General features: G+C 40.4%; 1 protein-coding gene across 1 annotated transcript in view; it reads right to left on the bottom strand.

The window, feature by feature from the left end:
* Positions 1-706: 706 nt before the first annotated feature.
* The window catches only part of TMEM206 (transmembrane protein 206), a 35005-nt gene continuing 20363 nt past the window's right edge, over positions 707-15348 (bottom strand). Inside the window, exons 5-8 of the mRNA XM_012638362.1 lie at positions 12985-13127; positions 11111-11255; positions 8438-8545; positions 707-1622 (exon numbers count right to left, since the gene is read on the bottom strand). Coding sequence (XP_012493816.1) covers positions 1461-1622; positions 8438-8545; positions 11111-11255; positions 12985-13127 — 558 coding nt within the window. The 3' untranslated portion in view covers positions 707-1460. The remainder of the gene's footprint in view (positions 1623-8437; positions 8546-11110; positions 11256-12984; positions 13128-15348) is intronic.

Here is a 15348-nt window from a genome sequence, read left to right as displayed (position 1 = left end):
GCAGGGAGATTGTGGGAGTTAGAAGTCAGACATTGTTATTAAGTGTTTTTGACTACTGATGCTTATTTGTGCTTTAACAGCAACGGAAAACACTAGCACAGGTTTTGCACACTACTTCCACGTCATCATGAAAACACTTCCTTTTGGAAAGGAGCAGGGAATATGTCTTTACACAAGTTCACTTTTAATAATTCAGCCAAAAAAGAGATAAAAATGCCCTACTCACACGTTTGAGTTGTTCTCTTTGGATTATCTAAAGCCAGATTATGAAATTTAGGAAATGCTACCAAGTCCTCTGTGGATGCACTGGGCATGTAAATAATTTAAAACTCTGGAAACCATTTTTATAACCTTAACTCAGTCAATGTGAGAAATAGCTAGAGGGCTTTTTATAAGTACTCATTTCTGTCAAAAGCTAGGCTGAAAGCTTTGAGGGTCATACTGAGGGCCCCTTTCTCAGCCAGGTGGTTTTGAAGGACATGATAAAGACTTATTCATGGGGCATGGTATGTTACTGTTCCTGGCCACCCACCATCGATCGCCACGCCCAACCTACCCTTCCCTGGAAGCAGTTAGGACATACCTCAGGAGCCGGATCCATCCATCCTGGGAATCCAGACTCACGCTACCTTTTGTTTTTGGAGGTCACAGAATCAAAGCGTATTGGTGCCTGCTGATTTAGCAGATATTCATCCTGGCACACTCATTCCTTTTCTATTAATCTAACTTTTATTTACCTGTTAATGAAATCATCAAAATACACTGAGTGGGCATCTACTATGTACATCCATCCCAATGCTTTTGAGTGCTAATGACTCTAACCTCATACTTGTATCAACAAATATTCTAGCCAGACAAGTAGGTGGCTAGTCGGGACATAAGACATTTAATTACTAGTTTTTAAAGTCTCATGTAATATTTAACAAATGAGAGAGCTTTTCAGAGGCTAGATAATATCAATGGCAAGTGATGCCAAAGTCATAAGAGTTTTACCTTTCTTTGTGTACAGTGCATAGGTTCCAAAGCATGACCCGCATATCTTGATAGTTAAGGGTTTTTTGGAAAAAGAAAATTACACTCTCTTCTGTCCATTTCAGAAACCTCAGGGGAAAACCTAAGGTAAAAAGTAGAACCTTAATTATCCTGTAGAGCTTAACTATACAATGAACCAAATGGGAAGAAAGGCATCTTCCACAAACCCTATTCACAAGTCACTGGACAGCTCTTTAAAATGATTACTAATAATTTAAACACTTAAATAACTTTTAGGTTACCCATTGGATCTTTTCTGTTAGGCTCTAAACAGCCTCTTTTTGGGCCAGGTTAGAAGTTGCTCTTCCTCCCAGCAAGGCCCCATTTCTTCAAGTGAGTACAGGATTGCTGGTAGCTCAGTTTATCAAAGTGGAAGTGGTAAGAGCTTCCATTAACGTGGGCAGTTCCATGAATAACGCAAGGTGACTTCAGCTTATGTGGTTCGTTGCCTGACCTCTTCTTTTAAGGTATCTCTTTCTAATTTTCATCATCCATTTCACACTCAGTTTGGCAAATTCTGCTGCTTTAAATAATGCCAAGAAGGCCCCACAGAGAAGGGCAATTGTGTTCCAAGGATTGGCAGTGATTATCTGTGAAAGAGAAACACACACAGGATTAATAGTTTGCTTCAATCTTGATTCTTAAGTGATACTAGTGTTATTGTCAAGAGCCCTTCCTAAATTATTACGGCTATAAGAAAAACACCTGGGTTCTGAAATTGTTATAACTCTACATTTCAGACTATACTTTCAATGCCCATAGCTCAGTTTGAGGAGAAAAATACTCCCCCTCCTCCCCCCACCTATAATAAAGTGATTCTGAAAGAAACTGGTTTTTTAAAAAAGCTCTGCACGAATAAGATTTTCAATACTGAGTTTTAATTTGTGGCCTAATCCAATAATCAGTGACATTGCTTTGAGGTAAATTTCCCTAAAAATATCCAATCCATAAGAAAGTCAGTTACTCTTGTTTTCGTCCCATCTCATAGTTACCTTAGTTTCAAACTCTTCCCTGACCCTCCCCAACTCCATCAGGACTGGGTATCTACAGGTGTTCAGGAGAGTCCCAGCATAGCTGGGCTTAGGGTGCCCTCGCATGCTGCAATGGCTGTTGTGATCACACACTTAGGGAACTCATGGATCAGTCCCCTTTTAATTTATGGAAAGCCCTCTGAAGGTGGCCGGATACAAACAAGGCCAGACAGCAAAGACTGGAATAAATACATAATTTTTCAATCCCCAGACAAATAAATTTCCTCAAATACCAAGAACATTCAGGGAAACATGACCTCACCAAACACACTAAATAAGGTGTCATTGACCAACCTTGGAAAGACAGATGTGTGACCTTTCAAGGAATTCAAAAATAGCTGTTTTGAGGAAACTCAAGGAACTTGAAATTTAACAAAGAGATTGGAATAATAAAAAAAAATCAAACAGAAATCCTGGGGGTGAGAAATGAAATTAATGAACTGAAAAATGATCGAGGAGAAGGAAGGATTAGTGAGCTCAAAGACAGGCTATTTGAAAATACAGTCAAAAGAGAACAAAGAAAAAAGAATGAAGAACACTATGAGATCTGGAAAATAGCCTCCAAAGGGCAAATCTAAGAATCATTTGCCTTAAAGAGGGAATGGTGAAAGAGACAGAAGTAGAAAGATTATTCAAAGAAATAGCAGAGAACTTTCCAAACTTAGAGAAGGATATGAATATCCAGGTCCAAGAAGGTCAGAAAACACCAAGTAAGTTCGGCTCAAATAAGACTACCCCAAGGTGTATAATAATCAAACTGTCAAAGAGTGGATACTAAAAGCAGTAAAGGAAACAAGCAAATAACATATAAAGGAGCTCCAATATGTCTGGCAGCAGACTTCTCAGCGGAAACCTTACAAGCCAGGAGTGAACGTGATGATATGTTCGGAGAAAACCACTTTCCACCAAGAATTCTATAACCAGGAAAGCCATCCTTCCAACATGAAGGAGAAATAAAGACTCTCAAACAAAATCTGAGGGAATTCATCACTACCAGACTGTCTTACAAGAAATGAAAGAAAAGGACACTAACATGCAACAAGAAATCACCTAAAGTGTAAAACTCACTGGTAAAAGCTAGTACACAAATTTAGAATACTCTACTATTGTAACTGTGGTGTGTAAACCACTCATATCTTTAATATGAAGACAAAAAAAATCTATCAAAAATAATAACTGACAATTTGAGAGATACGCAACATAAAAAGATACAAATTTAGACAACAAAAATGTCTAAATGTGGGAGATGGAGTTAACTTTGTTTCTTTTCAAAGTTAAGTTGTCATCAGTTTAAAATAACTTGTTATAACTCTAAAATATTTTTTGTAAGCCTCATGGTCACCACAAAGCAAAAACTTATGACAGATACACTAAAAATAAAAAGCAAGGAATTAAAACATACTACCTGAGAAAATCGCTTAGCCACAAAGGAAGAGTAAAAAAGGAAGAGAGAGAGAAGTTACAAAACCTCAGAACAAGCAACAAAATGGCAGTAGTACTTACCTGTCAATAATAACACTGAATGTAACTGGACTAAATTCTACAATTAAAAGACAGTCGTTAATTGGATACAAAAACAAGACCCAATTGTTTGTTGCCTATAGACACACAAAGACTAAAGTGAAGGGATGGAAAAAGACATTCCATGCAAATATAACCACCCCCAAAAGTAGCTATACTTAACACCAGATAAAATGGACTTCAAGTCAAAAACTGTAAAACGAGGCCAGGTATGGTGGCTCACACCTGTAATCCCAGCACTTTGGGAGGCTGAGGTGGCAGAGAGGATTGCTTGAGGCAAGGATACCAAGACCAGCCTGGTCAACACAGCAAGACCTCGTCTCTACAGAAAATAAAAAAATATTCAAGTGTGGTGGTATGCGCCTGTGTCCTAGCTATTTGAAAGACTGAGGCAGGACTGCTTGAGCAGTTCAAGTGCAAGGCTGCATGTAGTAAGCTATGATCACGCCACTGCACTCCAGGCTGGGGGACATAGTGAGACCCTGTCTCAAAAAAAAAAAAAAAAATATAAAAGACAAAGAAGGTCATCATATAATGATAAAGAGGTCAATTCAAAAGAAGATATAACTGTAAATATATATGCACCCAAATATATCAAGATAGATATATCTATTACTAGATCTAAAGGGAGAGATAGATTATAATACAACAGTAGGTGACTTCAACATCCCACTTGCAACAAGGCACAGATCATCTAGACAGACTATCGACAAAGAACCATCACAATTAAACTATACTCTAGATAAAATGGACCTAATTGACACTTATAGCACATTTCATCCAGCTGCTACAGAATATACATTCTTCTTAGCAGTACATGGAACATTCTCCAGGATAGACCACATGTTAGGCCACAAAAAAGTCTAAACAAATTTTAAAAAACCAAAATCATACCAAGTATCTTTTCTGACCACAATGTAATAAAACTGGAAGTAAATAACAAGAGCAACTTTGGAAACTGTACAAATACATGGAAATTAAATAACATGTTCCTGAACATCCAACGGGTCAATGAAATTAAGAAGGAATTTTAAAAATTTCTTGAAACAAATGAAAATGGAAACAATGTACCAAACCTATAGGATGCAGTCAAAGCAGTAGAAGTTTATGACAATAAATGCTTACACCGAAAAGGCAGAAAAACTTCAAATAAACCACCTAATGATACACCTCAAGGAACTAGAAAAGCAAGAACCAAACCCAAAATTAGCAGGAGAAATAATGATCTGAGCAGAAATAAATGAAATTCAGATACAAAAATGAAAAGTTTTTTTTTTGAAGATAATCAACAAACCTTTAAGCTAGACTAAGAAAAAAAGAGAAGATCCAAATAAAATCAGAGACAAAAATGGAGCCATTATAACTGATACCACAGAAATACAAGAATCCTTAGAGACTATTATGAACCAATATACACCAAGAAACTGGAAAACATCGAAGAAATGGATAAATTCCTGGACACAAAAAACCTACCAAGATTGAACCATGAAGTAGAAAACCTGAACAGACCAATATGAATAACAAAATCAAAGCAGTAATAAAGTCTCCCATCAAAGGAAAGCTCAGGACCTGATGGCTTCACTGCTGAATTCTACCAAATGTTTAAAGAAAAACTAACAGCAAGTCTATTCAAACTATTCCAAAAATTGAAGAGGAGGAAATACTCACACTCATTCCACAAGGCCAGCATTACCTTTATACCAAAACCAAAGACACAACAACAGAAAAATAACTACTGGCCAATATCTCTGATAAACACAGATGTAAAAGTCTTCAATAAAATACTAGCAAACCAAATTCAATAATATATTAAAAAGATCATTCACCATGATCAAGTAGGATTCATCCCAGGATTGCAAGAATGTTTCAACATATGCAAATCAACAAACATGGTATATCACATTAACAGAATCAATGACATAAACCATGTGATCATTTCAATAGATGCTGAAAAAGCATTTGATAAAATTCAGTATCCATTCATGATAAAACTCTCAACAAACTGGATACAGAAGGAACATACCTCAAAACAATAAAGGCCATCTATGACAAACCCATAGTTAACGTCATATTCAATGGGGAAAATTGAAAGCCTTTCCTCTAAGATCTGGAACAAGATAAGGATGCCCACTCTCATCACTTTTATTCAACATAGTACTGGAAGTCCTAGCTAGAGCAATTAGGAGAAAGAGATAAAGGGTATCCAAATTGGAAAGGAAGAAGTCACATTAGCCCTGTTTGCAGATGACATAATCTTATATTTAGAAAAACCTTAAGACTCTACCAAAAATTGGTTAGAACTGATAAACAAATTCAGTAAAGTAGCAGGATACAAAATCAACATACAAAAATCAGTAGCATTTCCATATACCAATAGCGAACAATCTGAAAAAAGAAATCAAGACAGCAGTCCCATTTACAATAGCTACAAAAAATATAAAATATCTAGGAATAAATTTAACCAAAGAAGTGAAAGAATCTCTACAATGAAAACTATAAAACACAGATGAAAGAAATTGAAAAGGACACAAAAACTGGAAAGACATCATATGCTCATGGTTTAGGTAGGATGTCCACACTACCCAAAGTGATCTACAGATTCAGTGCAATCCCTGTCAAAATACCAATAACATTCTTTACAGAAATAGAAAAAAATAATCCTAAATTTCATGTGGAACCACAAAAGATCCTGAATAGCCAAAGCAATCCTGAGCAAAAAGAACAAAACTGGAGGCATCACACTACTTGACTTCAAAATAAACTACAAAGGCATAATAACCAAAGTAGCATGGTACTGGCATAAGAACAGACATATAGACCAATGGAACAGACTAGAGAACCCAGAAATAAATTCATTACGTACAACCAACTCATTTTTGACAAAGGTACCAAGAACATGCATTGGGAAAAGAGTCTCTTCAATAAATGGCGCTGGGAATACTGGATGACTATATGCAGAAGAATGAGACTAGACTCCTCTCTCTTACCATATACAAAAACCAAATTAAAATGGATCTAAGACCTGAAACTTTGAAACTACTAGGAAAAAAACATTGGGGAAACGCTTGAGGACACTGGTCTGGGCAAAGATTTTTTGGGGTAGACCTCAAAAGCACAGGCCACAAAAGCAAAAACAGACAATGGGATTACATCAAGCTAAAAAGCTCCTGTGCAGCAAAGAAAACAATTAACAAAGTGGCGAGGCAACGTACAGAACGGGAGGAAATGTCTGCAAAGTATCCATCTGACAAGGGATTACTAATCAGAATATATAAGTAACTCAAATAATTCAATAGAAAAAAGATAATAATCCAATTAAAAATGGGCAAAAGATCTGAATAAACATTTCTCAAAAGAATACAGGCTGGTCGAAGGTAGTGAGTCATCTCAACTGATTATTCACAGTCACAGTTATAGATCAAATTCCTTGTTCTACTGTATCCCCTCTTCTCATTACTGCACTTAAATAGTCTTAAAAAAAGAATACATACAAATACACCAACAAGTTTATGAAAAAATGCTCAACAGCACTAATCATCAGGGAAATGCAAATCAAAACCACAATGAAATATTCTCTTACCCAGTTAAAATGGCTATTACCAAAAAGACAGAAAGTAATAGATGCTGGCGAGGATGTGGAGAAAGAGGAACTCTCATACACTGTTGTTGGCAATGTAAATTAGTACAGCCACTATGGAAAAACAGTATGGAGATTCCTCAACAAGCTAAAAACAGAACTACCATATGATCTAGATATATACATACACATATGGAATATATCCGAAAGGAAGGAAACAAGTATATCAAAGGGATATCTGCACCCCCATGTTTACTGCAGCACTATTCACAATAGGAATCAACCAAAGCATCCATCAACAGATTAATGGATAAAGAAAACATGGCATATACACACTACAAGGCATATACACACTGTAGAATACCATTCAACCATAAAAACAAATGAAATTCTGTCATTTGCAGCAACATGGATGAAACTGGAGGTCATTATGTTAAGTGTAGCCAGGCACAGAAAGACAAAAATTGCATGGTCTCACGCATTACATAGGAGCTAAAAAAAAAAATTGATCTCATGGAGGTGATGAGTAGAATTACAGAGGCTGGGAAGGTTAGCGGGAAGAAGGAAATAAAGAAAAGTTAGTTAATGGGTACAAAAATACAGTTAAATAGAAGAAATAAGTTATGATATTAGATAGTACAGTAGGGTGACTATTATAACAAGAATTTATTGTATATTTCAAAATATCTAGATGAGAAGATTTGGAATGTTTCTAACACAAATAATAAATGTTTGAGATGATGCATATCCCAGTTACTAATTTGATCATTATACTTGTATGCCTGTATCAAAATAATCACGTGTGCCCCATAAATGTGTACAATTATGTATCAATTAAAAAAAGAATTTGGCATTGATGCTTTGTCAATTATTTACATCTTTCTGCTCTGACTTACCACAAATACCTTTCCTACGAAGAAACATTAAAAAAGAATGACTCCCAATGGCAGTAATCTATATAGTGACTTAACGTTTTCTACTCTAGTCAATGAATATTACTGAGCAGTAATATTACTAAGCACTCTGTTAGATACCAGATAAATTATGGTGAACAAAATAACAAAGTCCCCTCCGTCAAAGAGACAGTAGTCTAGTGATGAAAACAAGATCGATTAAACACAAAGTATACATAACATCAATGTCATAAATGTAGATTACAAACTGATTCGATTCATGCTATGAGAGATGAGGACAGGTAGACTTACCAGGATGCAAGAATGAGCCAAAACTGCTTCAGGGCAGGGAGTTTGTTCTCATAATCTTAAATAATACTCACATCTTGGACTTTCTGGATGAAAGGATCTTTCCATTCAAAGACCACAAAAAACAACTGAGCACTTTTTTCGGCAGCTGGCCTCTGGTCAATGTAGTTAACCACACTCGTCTAGACATAAAAAGAGAGAGAAAGCAGTGTTACCACCTCTGTGTGCCCCTCCCTTGCCTGGGCCCCAGGAAAGGAGAGTAGGATGGGAAACTCAGACCTTGGCTCTCCTCACACCATTTTTAGGGGAGAGAGTGCCAAAAATCTCATATACACAAGATCCTGACACTGTATCAGAGCAAAGGCTTTACCTTGGTTTATATAGTTCTTTGGGGAGACACATAGGATCTGGGATGTACAAAAGGTGTTTTAGATTGTCCCCAACATCTGTCATTAGGTATCACAATTAAACCATATTCAAACTACCATGCAATACTCAAAATCACAATTAAAAGTAAAAAGGCCTGGTGTGGTGGCTCACGTCTATAATCCTAGCTCTCTGGGAGGCCGAGGTGGGAGGATTGCTTGAGCTCAGGAGTTTGAAACCAGCCCGGGTAAGAGCAAGACCCTGTGTCTACAAAAAATAGAAAAATGCCGGGCATAGCGGTGTGTGCCTGTAGTCCCAGCTACTCAGGAGGTTAAGGCAGGAGGATCGCTTGAGCCCAGGAGTTTGAGGTTGCAATGAGCTATCATGATGCCACTGCACTCTAGGTGGGGTGACAGAGCAAGGCTCTGTTTCCAAAAAAAATTTTAAAAAAAAGTAAAAAAATAAAATCCCAAATTTTAAAATACTTGATCTTAAGAGCTGGGTATTTCAACCCTTCAAGTTTGCAGGGACAAAGCATAGCTGCATAGATCCACACAGCTGACCATTCTCTGTAAATATTTAGCAGGTTTGCTGGGCAAGATCTGGTTATCAATTACCGAAGAGGCTGAGTGGTGTGATGGAGAGCGGAAAGGTTACAGAGGCAGAAGCCAGCCCCAACCCAGAGGCTTGTGTCCGTCATCTGAGCCTCAGCTTTGCCACCGGTAAAAGGGAACAAAATGCCTATCTCACTGCAGTAGGGAGAGGATCAAATGAAATAATCTATGTGAAAGCATTTTAAACTCTAAAACTTGATTTAAAAAAATATTTAAGTTTTATTCAAAAGAGCTCATGACACTGCCAAAAGACTTCCAATTTAGGTAATAACAAAAGGCATAAAATGTTTCTCAATTTTATGGATTCGCTGGAGTTTTCACCCCTTTGGTTTCACCTCACAGAGCTAGCCGGAAAGCCAGGGTCGATGGGGTTGCACCTGAGTGTAAGGTGAACCCACTTAGGCTCCTTTCTCTCAACTATTGTGCGGCCAGATGAGAAAGGACTTGGAGTTCTTGGAGCAAAGTGTTGAGTAAAAATCTAGGAGATAACAGTTATCTTACAAAAGAATATTTTAAGGTGCTATCTCCAGGAGAGTTGTCACCTCCTGAGACACAGAAAATAGCCTGTCTCCTTGCAGAAAACTGGCTTTGAGCCTTTCCCCAAAGTATCCAGCCTAGAATAGTCTTGGGAGCCAGAGCTCATGAAGGGGCAGTTTAAGATTAACCCAAGACAGGCCCAAACTGGACTACTGCATGACTTCTGGCCAGTGACGGTCCAGTTGGTTGGAGTGGGTCTTTCTACTCCAATCTTTCCTAATGCTGACCCTTGGAGTCCAGCCGAAATGGAACACCTCCAAGGAGGAACAGAGGGTCAGAGAACACATCTGTCTCCTCTCGCTTCCTCTGCTGTACCTGGCCACTTACGCACAGGATGGTCTGGCTCTCAGTGTGGATCTGGAAGGAGAGCAGAGAGCCACTGCCTAGGGAGAAGCCTTAGAAGCAGGGAGGGGCCTTGCTTCTGTTGGGGACTTACCCACGGCTCTACTGAGGCAGTCAAAATCTCCCATCTCCATCCCCACTGCCAGATCTTTTCCCAAGGTCCTTGCCGTCTCTCACGGGCATCACAGCAAGAGACACCTAGCATATCTCCTGGCTTCTAGGCCAGTGGGCAGAAAGCTTTTTGATCAGACTTCCCATTACTAAAAACGTTTTGAGCATGCACCCCATATATTTATAACTTTATAGGCAATATATAATGTATACTTACTGTTCTAATGTTATACTCGTTTTACACATTCAAAAATTGAAATGTTAAAAGGATGAGATAAAAATAAATACAAAAAAAAGCTGGTCTTTTCCTCCAGCATCCCAATGGATCATCATGTGCATGACACTTAAGAAACTACTGCGTCTGGACTAGAAGCCCCATCTCAGGGGGAAAAAAAAAAGTAAGAAACCACTGTGTCTAGTCTACCCTGCAAATAACAGATTTGCTATGCTGCTGCCAGCAGCTCTCAGAGTGCTGCTGGATGCAGGACATCAGATGCAGCTGGGCAAGTCACCAATCTCTCTGCAAGACACAGTGATCTCTGCTCCGCACGTGGGTTCTGTGAGGACTGGCCAGCATATGCACTGCCTACAGAAGAACATAGGCTCCTTGGCATGGCATATGAAGCCCTCTGCCAGGGTCCCCTCTCATCCTAGCCAAGGTCTACTCACCCTTAAGACCCTGCTTGAAGGACCCTCTCTTCTGCAAAGCTTCCCTCTACACCAGACTCAAGTATGGAAAAGTCACCAGCAGTTTCAAGCAAACCCAGAGCCACTTACCTCCTGCCGGAACTCCACTGCTTCCCGCCCATCCTCTTCCTTGGTCTTCACCAGTGACATCTTGACCCAGGTGCGGAAGCCCCCAGAGAACTTCCAGCTGGAATAGGCACTCTCACAGGCCTGCATGAAGCCTACCCTGTCTGGGCTTGGAGGACAGAGAGAAGAAAGATCCAGGTCAATTCAGGCCTGATAGCAGGATTCAAACACGGCCAGACTCAAAACTCCAGCCCCCACTGCAAGCTGATTTCTTTGCTGGCACAACAAGGATGCTGCCCACTCCCTGCTTCTTCTCCAAATTTTGGTTGTCTCAACAGGGCTGTTTGTCAGTCACCAGCAAAAGCAAGGCCCATCCCTGCTTTCTTTCCATTCAGTTTCCAAATGGAAGGGGAGTTGTCACCAGCCTAAAGGCAGGAGCATGATCCTGAAGCTCACAATGGGAGAATTCCTCCTCCCTCCCACCTCATCCTTCTACCACCTGCTCCCAAAGCAGTCGGCACTGACGTTTGCAGATACTCCCCACAACACGGTGCCTGGCTCCTCTGAGAACTCTGGACTTAAACAGCCTGAGGAAGCCCCCACTGGCCTGTCAGCTCCCTCTGGAAGGCCCAGGGAGGGGAACAGGATTCCTTGGGGAGGTCTCAGCCAGATGAGACACCCCACGGTGATGCAGATGCAGCAATATCAAAGCACACATAAGGGAGAGGCAATTCTAGGTGGCAGAAAGGGTGGAAAAATGCTAAGGCAGAAGCTCTGAGCCCCAGGGGAGGAAGGATGGAGCTTGCTTCCTATTCAGCTGGGGAGCAGCCTCCCTGCTCACTCTGAATGGAGCCTCTCGGCTCAGTAGGATCTGGCTGGGACTGAGTCACCCTCAGCTCAGGCGCATGCAGAAAATGCACCTGCCCTTAACAGGCACTCTGGGTTCCAGAGACAGCACCACGGTGTGACTCTGAAGCAGCAATGTGTGGAGCAGACAGGAACTTGTTTACGGTCAGGGAACATTTATCGACATAAGCGAAGACCAAGGTCAGTCAGCATACTCAAGATACCACTGACCCTTGAACAACACAGGTTTCAACTGCGTGGGTCCACTTTCACATGGATTTTCTTCTGCCTCTACCACCCTGACGCAGCAAGAACGACCCCTCCTCTTCCTCCTCCTCAGCCTACTCAACATGATGATGATGAGGATGAAGATCTTTATGATTATCCACTTCCACTTAATAGAAGATATATTTTCTCTTCCTTGTGACTTTCTTGATAACTTTCTCTAGCTTAATTTATTGTAAGAATGCAGTATGTAATTCATGTAACATACAAAACGTGTTAATCGACTGTTTATGTTATTGGTAAGGCTTCTTGTCAATAGTAGGCTATCAGTAGTTAAGTTTTGGGGGAGTCAAAGTTATATGCAGATTTTCGACTGCACGGGGGTCGGTGCCCCAACACCCGAGTTGTTCAAGGGTCAACTGCTTTTATGGCAAACACACACTGAGGCCTTGCTAAGGGCAAAACATGGTTCCCATGCACACTACAAGGGAAACCAAGATACCAGGCAGGGACTTGCCCTCAAGGGGGCTTGCAATTTGAAGGCAGCCCCATTGAGGGCCAGACCAAATGATCTTTCCAGAACCACCCAGCACTCTGCACGGTGAGCCAGAATGCTCCTCCACACCAGACTTGCTGAACTTCATTACTATGAGAGGTTTAATGGACCAGCCAAGCTCATGAGGTCCTTTCCTGGGCCAGTGGGTCACCTGGCAACACAGCTTCCCTGCCCCTGCCCTCACCCCCACTTCCCAAGCCTAGGCAAGTGCAAGGCTGGAATAAGATTTAAGAAGTAGACAGCAAGCCCACTGTGAACTCTGAAAGGCCACCTTTGCAGGAACTCCTGGAAAGAAGAGAAGAGGAGGTAATCGATGGCGCTGAAGTCCTCGCTACTTTTGTTCAGGCGGAACTGGAGGAAGACCAGCTCCCGCTTCTTCACTTCCCGGGGCCCCTGGACAATCAAGGCGGATTTCTGCAGTGAGACAAAGGACAGAATCTCAGTCCGAGAGAGCTGCGTGGTCCCTCTCCACACTCGCCTGAGACACACAGAGGCCTCTGGGTCTGCGGGCAGAAGCACTGACTGGAAAGCCCACAGCTCCTCGCCCAGCAGCCTCCAAGTCCCTGCTGGCCAGACCAGAAGCGCAGGCCTGCGTGCAGACCCATGCTCAGCCTGGGGGCTTTTCTCAGCACACTGCCCAAACCAGAGCCGAATGCAATTCATCCTCTGTCCACTCTTCTCACTGACTGGTTCAACTAGAGAAGCTCTTTATTTACCAACGATGATCACTTTCATCTGTTATATGTGCTAATCTTTTCTTCCAGTCTGTTACTTTTAACTTTGTTTCCAATGTCATTTGTTATACGGAAGCTTTAAATTTAATATAGTAAAACCTATAAATCCTTTTCTTTACGGCTTCTGGGCTTTGCTTGCTAAGGAAAGCTGAAATTGTATCAATATTCTCCTATATTTCTTTATAGCACTTTTTAGTCTTTTTTACATTTAGATATTCTATATACCTGGCTTTAAGTTTTGTAAACAGTGTGAAATAGAGTTCTGACTCTTACCCCCAGACAACAGAGGTTTTAAAGTCCCTTCCCCTTTCTCCTTTATCCTAAACTCAAGTAGAAAACTAACATATATGTCTGCTCCTGGCCCTCATATGATCCACAAATTTATTTGTCTATCTCTGTGCCAGTACTGTACTGCTTTGATTCCTGTGGTTTTATACTGTTCTGATATCTTACTAAGCAGGTCCCCTCCATACGACTCCTTCCATTCCCTACCCTGTCTTGGATATTTTTGTACATGTGCTCTTCTAAATGTACTTTGAAATTAGCTTGTTGAGTTCCACACAAAAAATCCATAGGGACTTCTGTGATAAAACTGAATTTATGGATTTGAGAAAAAAATATTTTTTTTTTTTTTTTTTTTTTTTGAGACAGGGTGTCACTCTGTTACCTGGGCTAGAGTGCAGTGGTGTCATCATAGGTCACTGCAACCTTAAAACTCCTGGCCTCAAGCAATCCCCCTACCTCAGCCTCTTGAGTAGCTGGGACTACTGGTGTGCGCTGCCATGCCTGGCTAATTTTTTTCCTTTATTTTTTTGTAGAGATGAGGTCTCGCTGTTGCTCAGGCTGGTCTCAAAGTCCTGGCCTCAAGCAATCCTCTGGCACAGCCTCCCAAAGTGCTAGGATTATAGGTGTGAGCCACCACACCCAGCTGATAAAAAATATCTTTACATCAACTTTTATAAATGCTCTACAGACATTTGAAAAGAGTATACCGTCAGGTACAAAGTTGTACACACACACACATACACATACATACATGCTCTAAATTTATTAATGGTGCTATTTAATTCTTACTTATCCTTATTACTTTTTGTCTATTTGATCTGTAAATTTCTGAGAGAGGTGTTAAAGTCACACTCTAAGGTGCTGACAGACTTTATTACTAACAGGTTTTGCTTAAAATATACAAATGGCATGCTGTTTTGTACATAAAGATTTATGACTGTTAACTCTTCTTAGCGGAGAGGAGTGGAGTTGAACCTCCTATCAATATTAAACAGCCTTCTTTTAACCCTTTGCACCTGGAATTCCCTGTTGACTCATGTTAATACTGCCACTCCACTTCTGGTTATTGTAGTATTCTTCCAAGAGATCTGTGTCCATCTATTTCTTTTCAACCTTTCTTGACATTTTAAGTGTGCAGCTGAGAATGCTAACTGTCCCAGTTTCCATTATCTGTTTCTTCCTTCAGTACCAGAACCACTTCCCAATCCCAGATTTCAGCTGAATACAGTGCCCCTGCTGTAGCCACGTGATGAAGTCCTAGAATGTGTGAAAAAGTGACTCATGCAACTCTGTGTCATCCTTCAAAGGGAACTGCATGTCCTCCACTGCTCACCTTCTCAGGAATGGGCATGCGTACACAAATTGACCTTGTGGACCACAACAACACCCAGGGGACAGCACAGTGACAAGACAGAATTAGAATAGAATACAACCGAATAGAATGGAATGGAATAGAATGGAATGGGACAGAATGGAATGAGATGGAATGGAATGAGATGGAATACAATTAAATTATAAGTAGAATTGAATTAGAATAGAATTAGGATTGGAATACAATTAGAATAGGAGTACAACAGGAATAGGATTAGAATTAGAATAAAATCAGTATTAGAATA

The sequence above is a fragment of the Propithecus coquereli genome, unplaced genomic scaffold (assembly GCF_000956105.1).
Source record: "Propithecus coquereli isolate 6110/MARCELLA unplaced genomic scaffold, Pcoq_1.0 Scaffold129, whole genome shotgun sequence".
Classification (NCBI taxonomy): Eukaryota; Metazoa; Chordata; class Mammalia; order Primates; family Indriidae; genus Propithecus; species Propithecus coquereli.
The sequence above is the reverse complement of the archived record's forward strand: the minus strand, read 5'-3'. Positions and strand labels throughout refer to the sequence as shown.